The 19475-nt window shown below is 37.9% G+C and overlaps 1 protein-coding gene across 2 annotated transcripts in view; it reads right to left on the bottom strand.

The window, feature by feature from the left end:
- Positions 1 to 19475, bottom strand: part of enpp6 (ectonucleotide pyrophosphatase/phosphodiesterase 6) — a 126107-nt gene that overhangs the window by 967 nt on the left and 105665 nt on the right. Inside the window, exon 8 of one of the 2 annotated variants that reach the window (XM_051928448.1) lies at positions 6703 to 6851. In XM_051928448.1, the coding sequence (XP_051784408.1) occupies positions 6703 to 6851 (149 nt within the window). Of the gene's footprint in view, positions 1 to 6309; positions 6852 to 19475 lie in introns of those variants that run through there. The other variant, XM_028802125.2, reaches the window with a different exon arrangement.

Below are 19475 nucleotides of genomic sequence, written 5' to 3'. Positions count from 1 at the left end.
ACCTTGAGTCCCTTGGACAAATATTTTTCTGTTTGCTCATCAAAGCATGGTTTTACATAATGTATGGTTTTGCAAAGCTTACTTCTACTTAACTTCTCAGACATGGATTAGTACAAGGGAACGAAGAGAACATTCATCTTCCACAGTATCCAGTGACGATGGACACGACATGAGGCACATTTCAGTAATCTATATTTTCACTTAAATCTGTTTTTGTCAAGAGCTGTTTAAATCATCTTTTTTATTTTTTTGCTGTCTTTTATTACAGCCATTTGTTTTGGCAAATTTGACTGTTTTTATTTTTGTTGTTATGCTTTGACAGTTGACACATTGCATTTTAAGGATGTTAAACACTATGAAACACTATGCATAGCACTTCCTATGGTGTGGGTGCCTTCGCCAGACATATGCTTTCACATATGATGATTCTAAGGAAAATGTTTCAAAGAAAGCATATGGCTTAATGTTTCAGAGTAAAATTCAAAATATTTGGCTAAACTATAGTGTTTCTTGACCAGCATAATTCATGTTATTTACAGAGAAAGAAAGGTGTTTATCTCCTGTCATATACACCCAAAATGTCCCCCAATTATCTTCATTCTCATCCTATTTCATCATTTTTATAAGTAGCAGTTATTTGTAAAGTGTTAGCTATGTTTAACTGTCATTAGTCCTTATCTCACCCATTATATCATGTGTCCTCCTACTATCCACTTGAGCAGTAAAACAAACCAATTGTTACCTGTCAGGGTTACACAACGCTAAACTGCGCAAAGAAGAGGAAAAAGTGGCGTTGGGTTTTTGTGTGAAGCCAAATTAAAGAAAATGTAATATTTAGGCTGGTAAAACTTCAAAATAAATAAAGCAATTATACAGACATTTGTATGGTTAAGAGTGAGGCAAGACAAAGTTCAAAAGAAAAGAACAAAGGGGAGTCTGTGTGTTTTAGTGTATAAAATGAGCTCTGAAAACCATTAATACTTGTGAAAAAAGGAACAAAAGAAAACTGTAGTGTTTAAGTGAGTATTTTGCTGTAGTTTTTAAGTAAAAGGGAGTGTGATATTGCATAACCAAGAGATGCAGCCTGTGCTGCATGGTAACAATACTATATACTGTAGCTCATAGCTCATTGGCCAAAGAAGAAGAAGGAGGAGAAGAGGGGGGAGACGTGTCCAGAGGCAGGAGGAGAGGAGCAAGGTAAAGAGAGTGGAACTGAGAGTAGGAACTTTGAATGTTGACAGTATGACTGGTAAGGGCAGAGAGTTAGTAGATATAATGGAGAGAAGGAAGGTTGATATACTGTATTGTGTGTGCAAGAGACTAAATTAAAGGGGAGTAAGGCCAGGTGGATTGGAGGTGGATTCAAATTGTTCTTTCATGGTGTGGATAGGAGGAGAAATGGAGTAGGGGTTATTCTGAAGGAACAGTATGTCAAGAGTGATTTGGAGGTGAAAAGAGTGTCAGACAGAGCAATGATTATGAAGCTGGAAATTGGAGGTGTGATGATGAATGTTGTTAGTGCATATGCCCCACAAGTTGGGTGTGCAATGGATGAGAAAGAAGATTTTTGGAGTGAGCTGGATGAAGTGATGAACAGTGAACCCAAGGGACAGAAAGTAGTGATTGGAGCAAATTTCAATAAACATATTGGTGAAGGGAACAGAGGAGATGAGGAGGTGATGGGTAGGTATGGTGTCAAGGAGAGGAATGAAGAAGGTCAGAGGATAGTGGATTTTGCCAAAAGGATGGACATGGCTCTTGTGAATACGTATTTTAAGAAGAGGGAGGAACACAGGGTTACGTACAAGAGTGGAGGAAGATGCACACAGGTAGATTACATCCTATGCAGAAGAGTCAATCTGAAGGAAATTGAAGACTGCAAAGTGGTGGCAGGGTAAAGTGTAGATAGATAGATAGATAGATAGATAGATAGATAGATAGATAGATAGATAGATAGATAGATAGATAGATAGATAGATAGATAGATAGATAGATAGATAGATAGATAGATAGATAGATAGATAGATAGATAGTTAAGCAGCATAGGATGGTGGTCTGTAGGACAACGTTGGAGATCAAGAAGAGGAAGAGAGTGAGGGCAGAGCCAAGGATCAAATGGTGGAAGTTGAAAAAGGAAGACTGCAAGGTTGAGTTTAGGGAGAAGGTGAGACAGGAACTGGGTGGTAGTGAGGAGTTACCAGACAGTTGGGCAACTACAGCAGCAATAAGAGTGACAGCAAGAAGGGTGCTTGGCATGACATCTGGACAGAGGAAGAAGGAAAAGGAAACCTGGTGGTGGAATTGGGAAGTACAGGAGAGTACACAGAGGAAGAGGATGGCAAAGAAGAAGTGGGATAGTCAGAGAGATGCAGAAAGTAGACAAGAGTACAAGGAGATAAGGCACAAGGTGAAGAGAGAGGTGGCGAAGGCTAAAGAAAAGGCGTATGATGAGTTGTATGAAAGGTTGGACACTAAGGAGGAAGAAAAGGGCCTGTACCGATTGGCTAGACAGAGGGACCGAGTTGGGAAAGATGTGCAGCAGGTATGGGTGATAAAGGATAAAGACGGAAACGTACTCACAAGCGAGGAGAGTGTGTTGAGCAGATGGAAAGAGTACTTTGAGAGGCTGATGAATGAAGAGAATGAGAGAGAGAAGAGGTTGGATGATGTGGAGATAGTGAATCAAGAAGTGCAATGGATTACCAAGGAAGAAGTAAGGACAGCTATGAAGAGGATGAAAAATGGAAAGGCCTTTGGTCCAGATGACATACCTATGGAAGCATGTGTTTAGGAAGCAGGAAGCAGGTGTTTAGGAGAGATGGCAGTGGAGTTTTTAACCAAATTGATTAATGGAATCTTGGAAAGTGAGAGGATGCCTGAGCTGTGGAGAGGAAGTGTACTGGTACCAATAGAGAATATGGGGGATGTACAGGACTGTAATAACTACAGGGGGATAAAATTGATGAGCCACAGCATGAAGTTATGGGAAAGAGTAGTGGAAGCTAGGTTAAGGAGTGAGGTGATGATTAGTGAGCAGCAGTATGGTTTCATGCCAAGAAAGAGCACCACAGATGCGTTGTTTGCTCTGAGGGTGTTGATGGAGAAGTATAGAGAAGACCAGAAGGAGTTGCATTGTGTCTTTGTGGACCTGGAGAAAGCATATGACAGGATGCCTCAATAGGGGCTGTGGTATTATATGAAGAGTGGCAGAGAAGTACGTAAAAGTTGTACAGGATATGTACGAGGGAAGTGTGACAGTGGTGAGGTCTGCAGTTGGAGTGACGGATGTATTCAAAGGCTCTGAGCCCTTTCTTATTTGCAATGGTGATAGACAGGTTGACAGACGAGATTAGACAGGAGTCCCCATGGACTATGATGTTTGCTGATGACATTCTGATCTGTAGCAATAGTAGGGAGCAGGTTGAGGAGACCCTGGCGAGGTGGAGATATGCTCTACAGAGGAGAGGAATGAAGGTCAGTACGAACAAGACAGAATACATGTGTGTAAATGAGAGAGAGGTCAGTGGAATGGTGAGGATGCAAAGAGTAGAGTTGGCGAAGGTGGATGAGTTTAAATACTTGGGATCAACAGTACAGAGTAATGGGGATTGTGGAAGAGAGGTGAAAAAGAGAGTGCAGGAAGGGTGGAATGGGTGGAGAAGAGTGTCAGGAGTAATTTGTGACAGACGGGTATTAGCAAGAGTGAAAGGGAAGGTCTACAGGACGATAATGAAACTAGCTATGTTACATGGGTTGGAGACAGTGCCACTGACCAGGAAGCAGGAGACAGGAGACAGAGCTGGAGGTAGCAGAGTTAAAGATGCTAAGATTTGCCCTGGGTGTGACGAGAATGGATAAGATTAGAAATGAGTACATTAGAGGGTCAGCTAAAGTGTTGTGATATTCTCCAAAAAAAAACCTCAAATTTGGTACTCATACAGTGCATTCGGAAAGTATTCACAGTGTATCACTTTTTCAACATTTTGTTATGTTACAGCCTTATTCCAAAATGGATTAAATTCATTTTTTTCCTCAGAATTCTACAAACAACATGAAAAAAAGTATACTTGAGGTTTTTGCAAATTTATTAAAAATAAAAAAACTGAGGCACAACCATGTGCCCATCACAGTCAAGGGACTGACCTTGGCCCTATAAAGGTGGGCACAACCCACAGTCCCTTGCAGTTCACTGAATGCACTTGTGGTGTGGTGAGTTTCTTGGATTTGTGATTTTTTTATGCTTGTTAATCACTGGATTAGGTCAAGCCTGTCCCCTTGTGTTGTGCCTGTGCAGGTCAGGAGCCTGCTTTTTAAGTTTGGAGGAACGTTCATCTTGCTGATAGGCATTAATGGAGCTTACTCCTGAAGGCAAAGTTTCAAATTTGAAGGTTTTTTTTGGAGAATATCACAACACATCCCTCACCTCCAAATACATCATTAACTGATAAAGCAGGCCTGGTTAATTTAAATGCAGTAGAATTTCAAACATGGAGATGTTCTATAATCCAATATAATATGTAGAAAAAACTACAAACAGAAACATCTTCAATAAAGTTACAATTTTCACTGGACTTTGAACCTCCATTTCTTCAGAACATAACATGATGTTGACATGATTTTTACTTCAAAAGAATTAGAAACCTTTGCTTAACAAAGCAATATCAAGTTAATGTTGACCACTACTGAGATCAGAAAAAGCATGAGATTTTTACATTTGCCACTCTGTAACGTTTTAACACTTGATCGTATCAAACATCTGCTTCCTCTTTTCTGAATGCTCATTTTATGATGAACAGAAAAGGTCATATTCAGTTTCTGTCTTGGCCAAATAACAAGCAAGCAAATGATGCATTTATGATAAGATCTATGCTTGAGCTGAAGTAACAAAAGTCTTTTGATATGGCTGGAGTGATAGGGGATCCACCAGGAATGATACTCAGGGAGTAGGGTGTGTGTGTGCCAAATGACTGCCATTGTCTCTCATTAATTGTATTGTACATTATGACTGTATACATTCTACACACTTATTACTGAGCAATTCAGGTAATTATTATTATTATTCTACAAATTGTTCTTTACTGTAAATTTACTTCTATTTCTATAAATCTTATACTAAAAAAATTAGTAAAATTTTGGAAGAGCTTAATAATGTCAGAAAGACTAGATACTAAATAATGCAAAGAAACAAAATACATGCCTTTATGCTGCGATAAAAAGGTCATAAGCCTTAGACCGGTTTTTTAATTTTTTTTATGCATGTAGCATGTATTTTATTACTCTTCTTAGTGAGGTTGTGAATTACAGCTAGTCTCTATATATAAAAACTCCAATGCCTATCTGGCTGTCTTTATGTCTGTCTGCTTTTCACAATAGGTGTACTTAACGGATTTAGATCGGGTTTTTTTTTGTAATTTGCTTGAACATTCTGGTTGATTTTGCAACTTCTCTCATCGTGCTAAGTATTATTCACACAAATCCGAGAGACAGGCTGCGGGCCGAGGGGAGGAGGAGGCAGGCGGTGCCATCCTTACTCATGCGCCAGCCTCCGTTCGAGTCGCTCTACCTCTCTCCAAGTGTTGACGCGAACCTTGCCTCCGCTTAGCTAGCGATACCTGTATGTTCAGCAGACATTATCATCTAGAGATTGTTAAAGAGTAACTTTTGAAGTTTTTGAGAGAGAGATCACAGGTATGTGTGTTTTAGAGGATACCTGCTCATTGGCAAAGATATCACGGCCACATGCTCTGCTCCCCACGCGGGGGACGCTCTCCCGTCAGAGCTGAACACGATCAGATACAGTGGCAGCATTTGATGTTGCAGTGTACCTACCTTCCGCTTGGCCAGTGACACCTTGCCAACTTTTTTCATATTTGGCAAAGAGATCACAGCTACATTCTCACCCCTGTTAGCAAAACCAAAAATATTGAATATCAAGAGGCTCTCGGATATGTAAGCTATTAATATAAATTCTTCTCAGTACAAATTTTTTTTTTTTTTAATTGATTTTTAAAGTTTGTTCTGTTTCATTACTATGCGAGCAGAGCTGCGGGGGGAAGCTAGTACATAATAATTTTACAGAAGCTTTTCATATAACTAAGACATCCCTTTCAGAATGGATTAAACATTGACTGAATGTTATAAAAATAAAAACTGCAAAGAGCTGAATGGTAAAACACTGTAAATACCCTATATAACTCACAAACTTTGTTGTGCTTCTGCACATTGTTCTGGTGTGTAAACAGAGTCTTCCTTATTAAACCTGATCAAATTTCTACCTCTTCACCGAAAAATGAAAAAAACACAGGAAGATAAACAGAAAAAAGTTGATAAAATTTATTAATTTTATAAAATGAACTTTAAAACCACATATTAACAATGTTTGTATTATTACTAAAGTGGAATTTCATTTGTAGCAAAATACCTTCCAATGTGATGTTGCCACTGCAATCATTACCACTTTGTTAAGTTCACTCCATCCTTGTGAGTTGTATTTAACCCAAGTAGAACTATGACATTGTGTAAATATAACTTCAAAGTGAAATACAAATTTAAAAAGGCATTCATACTAGTCATCCTGGTAAATACAGTATGAAAGTATAAAAGTTAAAGAGGATAAAATATTGTAAGAATGTGATAAGATTTTCATGTCAACATCAATAAGATTAATGCTACTGCTAAAAAACATCTTTCCATCATAGATACTCTTGCTAAGTTTGCTGTATTTCTAAACATACATTCCACTCTTGACCAGGATCCATTGTTTGGCAAAGGGTCAAGTCCCAATACATTGCACATAATGTTATAAACATCCACAGATCTGATCGGGCCAGCCTTGTAACCCTGTTTGAAATCTGGAAAAAGAAAAAGAGAACAAAACACTTTTTGAATAATAATTTAGTGAACGGAGTTTAATTTTCACAATCTTCAGTTTAGAAAGACTTTTTAGAGAACATATTGAAAAAGTATACAGTATATCTATACTTTTGGTAGGAGCTTCATACAAATTATTTATTTCATGAATCAATAGCTTGCAAAAATAAACTTGAACTTTATGGCCACTGAATAATAACATTCTCTGCCATAACAAAATATTGCTTTTATCTATAGATTTATAATTAATAATAATAATTACACATTTTATTTATATAGCACCTCCCATGCTCATATTTCTGATTCAATACTAAAGTTGAGAGTTCATGATTTACACTAATATTGTATGTTTCATTAATCACATACACAATTATGAATATTGAAAGTCATTTTTACATTTTTAGCTCTCCGAATGAAGCAGAAAAAGAGCTAAGCAGACTGATCCCGACATCCTTTTGAAACACGATCATGAATCATACCGTGTTCTGACATGGCAAAGAAGATTCTGCTTGCAACTTGCAACTTGGACCATTTGTAATGAGACATTTGCCCAAACTATACATTTTATTTTATTTTCTATTTCTTTTTCCTTTTTTTATTAAACTTGTATTATTATATTATATTGAAATTTCTTTCATTGAATATATGTACTTTTTAGCAACTACAAATTAACTAGCTATTTACAGGGTGTTCTTTTTCCACTTGATATCCTTAATTTGTTGTATTGGGACTGTACTATCATACGTTATCTCAGTCTCCATGGGAACTGTTTACCATCATTCCCTAGATATATTGTATTGGGACTGTGCTTTCAAAAGATGCCTTAATTTTAACCTTATCTACACCTCTGCTGGGGGTTGTTCCTTTTGTTCTGGACATTCTCTGTCTTTCTTGGTATGTCAGAGGACTGTGACTTTGAGAAGTGTGGTCTGCCTAACTCAGGGAGGCACAATGGTGAGTGGGGGGGTTGGGAGCTTTGGTATTTCTTATTTATCCCTTTCTACCCCAATAACCATTAATGCCAACACAATAATAGGCTTAATAGCTATAACACACGGTAATAATCTGAAATCTAGGTCAAAGCTATCATATTGTAAAAATGTACTACCTTAACTTAAAACTACAAAATGTCAACATAAGTTCAGAAGCAATGTTTTTATGACCAAACAGTGAACTTTGTGAGCTGGAATGTCAAAGGTCTCAATCATGAATTAAAAAGAAAGAAAGGTATTCACTCACTGAACAAGTTTAAATGCCAAGATAGTCTTTTTACATAATAAGGACCTCACATAATAAGGACCAGTTGCTGTTGCAAAGGGATTTTAATAGCCAAATATTTCACCCTGGCTATATCATTAAAACTAGGGGTGTTGGAATCTTAATACACATAACTATCCCTTTTGTAGCGTCAGATGTAATATATGATCCTAAAAGGTAATATGTCATTGTGATGGGCAATTTATTTAATTCTAAAGTACTTCTGATAAATATTTATGCACCTAATGTGGATGATAGAGATTTCATCCAAATGTATCTGTATCTATCCCTAATGTGAACATTCATAAAATTATGATAGCTGGAGAATACCAAAACCTGAATAAGTCTTCAGTGGCAATAACATCTTATACTGCAAAAATAATTATAGTTTATAATGGATCATAACTTATCAGACCCATGGCGGTTTTTAAATCCTAATTGTAGAGCATATTCTTTCTTCTCACAAGTTCATCACTTTTACTCAAGAATTGATTATTTCTTCATAGACATTTTTTGCCCATTATCAAATCATGTAATTACTATAGAAAAGTACATTGAAAGCATATTTTTAAAATTAATTACTTATATATACTCAAAGAGAAACATAAAGTATGTATGAGGATTATACAGTCATATGAAAAAGTTCGAGAACCCCTCTCAGCCTGCATAATAATTTACTTTCAACAAAAAAGATAACAGTGGTATTTCTTTCATTTCCTAGGAGCATCTGAGTACTGGGGTGTTTTCCGAACAAAGAGTTTTTTTAAATCAAATTTGAAAAACTGGCTGTGCAAAAATTTGGGTCCCCTTGTAATTTTGCTGATTTGAATGCATGTAACTGCTCAATACTGATTACTTGCAACACCAAATTGGTTGGATTAGTTCATTAAGCCTTGAACTTCATAGACAGGTGTGTCCAATCATGAGAAAAGGTATTTAAGGTGAGTCAATTGCAAGTTGTGCTTCCCTTTGACTCTCCTCTGAAGAGTGACAGCATGGGATCCTCAAAGCAACTCTCAAAAGATCTGAAAACAAAGATTGTTCAGTATCATGGTTTATTGGAAGGCTACAAAAAGCTATCTCAGAGGTTTAAACTGTCAGTTTTAACTGTAACAAATGTAATCAGGAAATGGAAGGCCACAGGCACAGATGCTGTTAAACTCAGGTCTGGCAGGCCAAGAAAAATACAGGAGCAGCATATGCGCAGGGTTGTGAGAATGATTAGAGACAACCCACAGATCACCTCCAAAGACCTGCAAGAACATCTTGCTGCAGATGGTGTATCTGTACATCGTTCTACAATTCAATGCAATTTGCACAAAGAACACCTGTATGGCAGGGTGATGAGAAAGAAGCCTTTTCTGCACTCACATCACAAACAGAGTCGATTGTTGTATGCAAATGCTCATTTAGACAAGCCAGATTCAATTTGGAACAAAGTGCTTTGGACTGATGAGACAAAAATTGAGTTATTTGGTCATAACAAAAAGCGCTTTGCATGGCAGAAGAAGAACTCCGCATTCCAAGAAAAACACCTGCTACCTACTGTCAAATTTGGTAGAGGTTCCATCATACTGTGGGGCTGTGTGGCTAGTTCAGAGACTGGGGCCCTTGTTAAAGTCGAGGGTCAGATGAATTCAACCCAGTATCAACAAATTCTTCATTATAATGTTCATGCATCAGTCAGAAAGTTGAAGTTATGCAGGGGTTGGATATTCCAACAAGACAATGACCCAAAACACAGTTCAAAATCTACAAAGGTATTCATGCAGAGGGAGAAGTACATTGTTCTGGAATGGCCGTCACAGTTCCCTGACTTGAATATCATCGAAAATCTATGGGATGATTTGAAGCAGGCTGTCCATGCTCGGTAGCCATCACATCTAACTGAACTGGAGAGATTTTGTATGGAAGAATGGTCAAAAATACCTCCATCCAGAATCCAGATACTCATCAAAGGCTATAGGAGGCATCTGGAGGCTGTTATATTTGCAAAAGGAGGCTCAACTAAGTATTGATGTAATATCTCTGTTGGGATGCCCAAATTTATGCACCTGTCTAATGGATCAAACTATTCTGGACTCTATCCTAGTCCAGAAGCCTTAGTTAGTATTAACAACATTATTTCGGATTACGTCAAACTAGAATGCAATACTCAACAAGGATATCCCCGTTCACCATTGCTTTTGCATTCGCCATTGACTGTTTTTTTTCAAAATGCTTCAGCGATAAAATGGATTTTCAATGAAGGACTTGAACTGAAAATATCATTATATGCAGATTATATGGTACTGTATATATCTGATCCACACAATTCCATGCCAGCAGTCCTAAAAGCACTAGCAAATTTTCAAAAGATATCTGGACTCAGAACTAACTTGAATAAAAGTATGTTTTCTCCAGTGAAGTCCCTAGCACACAATACTAGACTGGACACCTTCCCATTTATTTTAGCAGATCAGTTTAAATATTACAAATAAATATAGAGCTTATTTCAACAAAATTTTACTGTCCGCATGGAAAAAATTAAACAAGATGTGAATAGATGGTCCACCCTCCATTTCACATTAGCAGGTAGAATCAATACTGTTAAGATGAACATCCTTCCCAAGGATCTTTTTCTATTTCAAAACATGCCCATATACATCCACACATCTTTTTTTAAGAAATTAGATTCAATCATACTGCGGTGGGTTGGCACCCTGCCCGGGATTGGTTCCTGCCTTGTGCCCAGTGTTGGCTGGGATTGGCTCCAGCGGACCCCCATGACCCTGTGGTCGGATTCAGCGGGTTGGAAAATGGATGGATGGATTCAATCATAACCTTATTTATTTGAAATTCTAAACATCCAAGCATCCATAGGACGGCTCTACAATGACCTAAAGCAGAAAGTGGCATGGCACTACCTAACTTTCAGTTTTATTACTGGGCAGCACATATACTGTCATAAAGGCCTGGACATCGACCCAAATAAATGAATATACACAAGCCTGGTCTGTAATAGAATTAAAATCTTGCAGCACTTCTTTATATTCACTGCTCTGTGCCCCGGTAAATACAAATTATTGTCAATGCACTAATAATCCAACTGCCTTTTCATTCACTCAGAATATGGAACCAATGTAGGAACCGCATTAAGACAGTTGCACATCTACATGACAATCACTCTTTTCCACCCTCTCAAACATGCACAATATTTAATGCTTGGAAAATGTCTGGGATTAAATCATTTAGAGACTTGTACATTGATAATGTTTTTGCAACCTGTGAGCAATTAAGCTTCAAATTTAACTTCTCATTAACACAATTTTTCCACTACTTTCACCCTACAAAGCAAGCTTGCTAAACTGAACCTGCCCAATTTTCCACACCTTCCACCTATTTCTATTCCAAAAATATTGGTCAATCTTGAAGACACAGATAGGATCTTCACATTTAATAACACTACCGTATTTTTCACACCATAAGACGCACTTTTTTTCCCCAAAAGAAGGTTGGAAATGTCTGTGCGTCTTATGGAGCGAATATTGCGTCACAGACCATGATGTGTATTACCTGACAAAAGTTGACATCCAGGGGTAGAGGGCGACAAAACTCACTGTTACGTTACAGGCATTCCCTCTGTGCTTGGAGGAATGTTAGACTCATTGACTCGGCATCTAATCCTTGCGTGTACGTGAGTTGCGAAATGTAAACAAATATAAACAAAGGCAAGATAGCATCTACATCTCATGAGGGAGCGAAGGGAGTGCAGAAAACAAAATACTCAGCAGACGATGTTTTCGCGCATTATCACTGAGTCGGACTCTGGACTCAACAGATTACCAGCCGCTGGACTACTTCAGGCTGTTCTTTCCTGAAGCTGCCTTTCAGCTACTGTCAGACGAGACAAACAGGTATGCAGAGCAATTTTTTGAATCGAGGGCTGTGCTTGCACCGCATTCTCGTTTTTCAAACTGGAAACCCACAACAAAACACGAGATGAAGGGCTTTGTGGCATTACAAATATAGATGGGACTAGACTGGTGATATAACTTCAGGGAGCATTGGTCCAAACGTGCTTTGTCCCCTGGTGGCTTTGGACAGGTTATGCCGCGTGATGATAGGTACGTGCTCCTGCAAAGTGATTGTGAGCAACTGAGCTTAATAAATTCTGACACTAGCGATGAGGAGTTCTTGGGGTTTCCATAAAACTAGAAGAGTGCTTGAACCTTAAAGTCTCTCCTTATTTGTTAATGACAGTGATGATGTTTCTTAATACCGCTGTTGAATTTACATGGTTGAAATATTATTCTGCTATATTTTATTAAACATACTAGCAAAATACCCGCGCTTCGCAGCGGAGAAGTAGTGTGTTAAAGAGGTTATGAAAAAAAAAAGGAAACATTTTAAAAATAACGTAACATTATTGTCAATGTAATTGTGTTGTCATTGTTATGAGTGTTGCTGTCTTTTATATATATAATATACACACACACACACACATAAACATATATATACATATACATATATATATACATATCTACATATACACATATCTACATATACATACGTATATACACATATACACATCCACATAAACATATATATACATATACAAATTTACATATTTACATATATATATATAGACATACATATATACATACATACATTCACATATATATATATATACTGTATATATATATATATATATATATATATATATATATATATATATATATATACTGTATATATACATATCTACTTATTGGCTCCTGTATTTAGGATATAGCAGGTTGGATAATGGACGGATGGACATTTGTATGCATAGCCCCATTTGCCCGTTTTCATTTTTTTTCTTTCTTCAGTAATATTTCAGCAAACCCGGAACTTGTCAGTTCAAATCCTGGTACTGACACCACTGTGTGACCCTGAGGAAGTCACTTCACCTGCCTGTGCTGCAAAAAACAAAAGTAATGTAACAAATTGTACCTCAGATGTTGTAAGTTGGTGGAATAAAGGCATAAGTAAAATAGATAAATATGTATTATACACATAGGAACTATTCATTTATTTTCAGTTAAGTCATCTGCAGCAAACTTTTATAAATGAAGGTTTCTGATTTTTAGATAGTGCAAACTGTTTCTTCTTCATTGACGTTTTCTCTTGGAGAGCTTTTTTCATTTCATTGAAAATGAAAGCAGCAGCTGCCAAAATATGTAGCTTTCTTATTAATTTTTCAACATTGTGTAAAATAAATGTATAAAGTAACATAAAAGGTTTAAATACTGGTTATTCTTTTACACTAAAATATTACTACAGAGATACAAAAAAAGTAAAATGGATATGTTCTTTTTCTTTAAGGAGATTAAATATTACTGAAGAAAAAAAAAAAAAAATTAAACAGCCAAATGGGGCTATGCATACGAACTTAAAAGGTTTAAATAAAACAGAAATATATATTTTATTTTTACTTGCTTAACTTGTGGAGGGTGTATCCTGTAGCAAAGCCCTAACTTTTTTCGTGAAAGCCCGTTTCAGTAAATAAGTGTTAAAAACAGGTGTAAAGATATTGACAATAAGCTACGCAAACCCAGGAAGACATGGAATCGTTTAAATCAAGTATCATTACATCTTCCTTTCTTAAAGAGAAGTAAGGCAGTACTTATAAGCTTACATATTTATATATAGACATATATATATATATATATATATATATATATATATATATATATATATATATATATATATATATATATATATATATATATATATATATCTGAAGCCGTGCAAGCACACTCTTGAGAATGCAACGTATTTTTGTACAGAAGAAAAGCAATCTTGCCTCAAATGAATGGCAACCTTTTGTAGGTCTATGAAGTTAATTTAAACTTTAGGTTTACACGGTGCTTTCTTTCCAAAGTACCTGCACTCATGAATATGTCTATATGTGTCAGTCGGTCAAATCCACGCGCTTCGCACCGGCGAAGTACCGCTTTTAAATTTTTATTAAGAAGAAAATAAAACGTTTTTAAATTGAGGGAAAATATACTAATAACAGTTTGTTAACCTTTTAACCGCCAACTCCCTAAATATTCCCCATGCCAGGAGAAATCTGAACAATTTTCATTTTTTTACTTTACATTTATTCAAGCAGTATTTACCTGCTGAAATACCTGCTGAAATGTTTCAAATAAATGGTCAATCAAAGGACGTAGCTTGAACAAGCGGTCACAGTTTAGATCTTTCATATCTGGCTCAGATAACGGGCAGCAGTCCAGTTGAGATGCTGGGGATACACCCACTCATCGCCATCATCCGATGCGTCGTCATTCACAGTATCATGCAGCGCATGTTGCTGATCATCATTGTCGCTAAAATCTTCTTCAGAACTGCTACAATCATGATCAGAATTATTGTCCAAAATCGCCTGCAAAACCTCACTTGAAGTCAGTTTACGTTTCGCCATATTCACAGCTTTCACTTTCGAATCACATCACGTGATCGGCCAATACAAGCGCAGAGTTGTCGAAATACAACGTAGTAATAATACCCATGCCAAAGTGTCAGTTATACTACGCGCCAGGCATTCACATAACCACAGGCAAATGTGCCGGATAATTCCGGCAGTAAGGCGTCAGCAATAAAGCTACGATGCCAGATATATCCGGCAGAGGGCGGTTAAGGGGTTAAGGATCAGTTTTTTTGTGAAGCTGCCTTTACTCGAGTGATCACTTCGACCTGACTTGGTGGCCAAGTGTAAGCGTTACCTGGTAGCTAACCACCCATACAATCAGATTGTGAATCAGACTATGAATGCCGTGAATGTAATTACACACTCACTGCACTTGCTTACGGTAATCGAACCTCGGACGTCAGCGCTAGAGGGGCTTAGCAGCGGTGAAGTATTGCTTTTAAATTTTAATTAAGAACAAAAGAAAACCTCAGAGGTTCGATTCCCGAAAGGGAGTGAAGTGAGTGTCCGGTTACCTACCAGGTAACGCTTATGGTTGGACAGCAAGTGACGTAACATCAGCCACGGTGCCTTCAGTTGTGAGAAGCAGATCATAGAATGATTGAAAATAGTTTTGCATTTACCTTTTTAGTAAAAGGCGAGCTTTTAAGCCTGAGAAATCACCCCGTAAATGCACACGTTTAATTGCACGTGTTAATATGTATGCTTACACAGTAGTAAAAGACACTCAAAAATTAACGTCATTTACCATCAGCCACGGTGCCTTCAGTTGTGAGAAGCAGATCATAGAATGATTGAAAATAGTTTCGCATTTACCTTTTTAGTAAAAGGCGAGCTTTTAAGCCTGAGAAATCACCCCGTTAATGCACACGTTTAATTGCACATGTGTTAATATGTATGGTTACACAGTATTAAAAGACAATGAACAACGTCAGTTACCTTTGTTCCCGCGTTTGATAAAAGGCGAGCTTTTAAGCCTGAGAAATCACCCCTGTAAATGCACACGTTTAATTGCACATGTGTTAATATGTATGGTTACACAGTATTAAAAGACAATGAACAACGTCAGTTACCTTTGTTCCCGCGTTTGATAAAAGGCGAGCTTTTAAGCCTGAGAAATCACCCCGTAAATGCACACGTTTAATTGCACATGTGTTAATATGTATGCTTACACAGTATTAAAAGACAGTCAAAAATTAACGTCATTTACCTTCGTTCCCGCGTTTGACTCGTGCTGTAAATCTCTTCCTTGTTTTTAGTTCACGTGATTACGTAGGAGGCGTGATGACGCGATACGTGACTCCGCCTCCTCCATTACAGTATATGGACAAAAAATATGTTCCAGTTATGACCATTACGCGTAGAATTTCGAAATGAAACCTGCCTAACTTTTGTAAGTAAGCTGTAAGGAATGAGCCTGCCAAATTTCAGCCTTCCACCTACACGGGAAGTTCGAGAATTAGTGATGAGTGAGTCAGTCAGTCAGTCAGTCAGTGAGTCAGTGAGTCAGTGAGGGCTTTGCCTTTTATTAATATGTATAGATTAGTGCACCATTTGGTTCAGAATATTTTTTTTCTTGTTTTCCTCCTCTAAACCTAGGTGCGTCTAATGGTCAAATGCGTCTTATGGTGCAAAAAATACGGTATTTTTAAGTACCTTTCTTTCAAAGATCCCAGGGCACAATGGGGAAAGGATCTTTCACTTTCAGAAAAGGAGTGGAAGGCAGCCATGCATATAAATACATTCTAGCTCTATATGTGCAAAGCACTCAATTATTCAACTTAAAATCTTCTATTGAGTGGATTTATCTCGATTAAAACTATCCAAAATATTTCCAGGGCAAGATTTAACCTGTGAATATTGCAATCTAGCTCCAACCTCATTGGGCCACATGTTTGGGGTGTGCACCAAATTAAATTGTTTTGCAAAAAAATACCTATCAGACAGCCTTGGTGTCACTATCACTCCTAACCCATTAATAGCTGTGTTTGGTGTACTCCCAGATGGGCTTAAAGTGGAGAAGGACAAACAAATCGTAATTGCCTTTACTTCACTACTACAACATAGACTTATCTTGATCAACTGGAAGAATCCCAACCCATCACCTTTAAGTCAGTGGGTAAGTTGATGTTCCATACCAGGCCTATTGAAATGGCGACCCAGAAGCAACCTCAGAGTGGCCCTGTCCAGGCTTGGGCTCCAGACTGCAACTGAAATGATCTCAAATGCAAACAAAAATGGGTTTGGCGATTATTATTTCTACTTAGTTCGCCAGTGGCGAATGAAATCATTGAAACTTTAAACTATAATATTTTAACAGATGCAAAAGGCCATTTTTTTTTGTTGAGTGTATGTGTCATTAAAATATGTGTCAGTATGGGCTCCCCTCACATATCCCTGAGCCACATAAAGACTAGTTTATATCTCTGTGAAAATGACGCGCGAGGGAAAATATTTCTAAGTACAAGGTGCTGCTGAGGGGACAGCAGTGAATTTTAACGAGAGGCTGGTTATGCTTGTGCCAGAATAATGAACAAAGGGCTGAATATGATGCCATTAGTCATCAAAACAAAAGACTGGCATGCAAAACATTTGAAATTCCTCTGCCCAACATATATATTCTCTGTTATAAAGATATCTATCCCCCGTGGAATTCAGTTACCTTTTCTGATTTCACTCAGATAGGCTAAGGTGTGATTGTCACAGATCTCCTTGTGTTTGTGCATCTTTGCATGTCGTTTCTCTTTTGATTTAATGCATACCTCATGCAAAATGCAGGCCTCTCCGTCAGTAAACATGTATAACTAGTCACCTACCTGCACAGCAATGTAATGAAGTGTGCATTTTAAGGTTGAAGGTGTATTAAAATTGTTTTATCTGGCTGTTCTGTGATTGATGGCAGACAGTAAACTTTGTTAAAATGGTATGGAAAAATGCCACTTCGTTAGTTGTTACTTCAGTCAATATGTTCTGTTACCAATAAATTCTTCAATGGGGGCTCATCAACAAAGAAGTACGGAAAATGATTCAGTAGAAATAATAATAGTAATATTTATAATTAATGATTCATTACTTTACACCCAAGAACTCTGTATAAAGACATTTTAAAATAAATGTACTAATCCACTTTCATGCCATATGTGCAGCCTTGCTCTTAAACATTTACTCAGGTGTTTTTTTACTGAAGAAAAAAAAAATCCACGGGAAAGGTGTTGTGGAACTCAAATTTAACCTCGGCCATATGAGTGCCTGTCATACCATCCCTTTAAATTGGAGGAGGATCTCATATTTCAAAAGCGAAAAAAATGTTATTGGTAATGCTGTGCACTTTTTACTCTTTTGCACTTTGAGATATGCCTGGGTCAGATGTGAGCAAAATTTTTATTTTTTATTTCAAAATTGGAAAAAAGTATTGCTACTACCTCTGATTCTGTTCAGGTATAGCTTTTTTGTTGCTTTTATACATTTTTTGATGTGCCTGTGTCAGACGTGACCAAATTTAAAAGGAACACAATGAATAAACATTACTTGTTTTTAAATACATTCATTTGTGTTGATTTAAATTTGTCATTACTTGATGCTTACTGGCCGCTGAAAATGTCTAACCCAGCTAAATTTCTTGGTTTGAAAATCTGGCCCAACTGAATGTGTAATTGAATAGCCCTGTTCTAAACTATTTGAAATTGGAAAAAAAAATCTTTGCTCAGAAGATATGTTCAAAACTTTTTTAAAAATATGGAAGGATCTAATCAATAACATTTTAGAATAATCTTCTATACTAGCCAACCCGCAGCGTAGCATACGCCGCATAATTATGTATTGATGGGTGAACACTTCCTGAAAGACACAGTTGTCCAAATGGGGTTGGTTTTGAGGATACGACTGTAGGTGAATGAAAAGATGGAACTCTGGAGAGGGCAACATACAATACAGCATTTTACATGCTGCATACAGCAATTCACATCGAAGCATAGAAACTGCTAAGACCATGGGATACCCCTCGCAAACTGTTTTACACGCTGCATACAGCGATTCACATCCGCGACAAAAAAGTTGTTTTACACGCTGCATACAGCAATTCACATCCGCGACAAATATGATTCTTCTTAGATGGTCCTGTCGCGTCCACCCTCGCTCTCGAAGCATACACACTGCCTGGTCATGTGCCCGCTCGCAAGAGCAACTAACAGAGACCCGCCCACCAACTGTAAGACCATGGGATACCCCTCACAAACTGTTTTACACGCTGCATACAGCGATTCACATCCGCGACAAACATGCTTCTTCTTATGGGGTGGGTTTGAGGATACGACTGTAAGAGAACTCTGGAGAGAACAACATACAATTGTCCGTGACTGGAAACTGAAAGACCACCGCCGTGCCCCCACCTCCCAGAGCGAGGGATGGGGATGGACGGCGGTCGCACGCGGAGGGCGGAACGGGGTGTGAGGGGAAGGACGCCCAGTGAGGAAGATGTATTGATGGGTGAACAGTCATCTCTTGCTCATGAGCCCGCCCCCAACTCCTCACCTGAATTGCTTTCATCTGTTTACAGTCCACATGCACTTATGAGTCACGTTGGCTATTCATTTTCCAAACACCGCCTCAGTTGGTTTCACATCTGCTGCAGTCCACATGCACCTCTGAGCCACGTTGACTTTTCATTGTTCTTTTTGTCCGGGCCGGGTGAGGTTTCCCGTGTTGAGTCTAATTAAGCCAAAGGCTCCACACCTGGTGGTGCCCTTCCGTCAATTCCTTTAAGTTTCAGTTTTGCAACCATACTCCCCCCGGAACCCAAAGACTTTGGTTGCCTGGCAGATCATGGGAATAACACCGCCAGATCGCCAGTCGGCATCGTTTATGGTCGGAACTACGATGGTATGTGATCGTCTTC

Source organism: Erpetoichthys calabaricus, chromosome 5, assembly GCF_900747795.2.
Source record: "Erpetoichthys calabaricus chromosome 5, fErpCal1.3, whole genome shotgun sequence".
NCBI lineage: Eukaryota > Metazoa > Chordata > Cladistia > Polypteriformes > Polypteridae > Erpetoichthys > Erpetoichthys calabaricus.
This window is presented reverse-complemented; position numbering and strand designations above follow the sequence as displayed.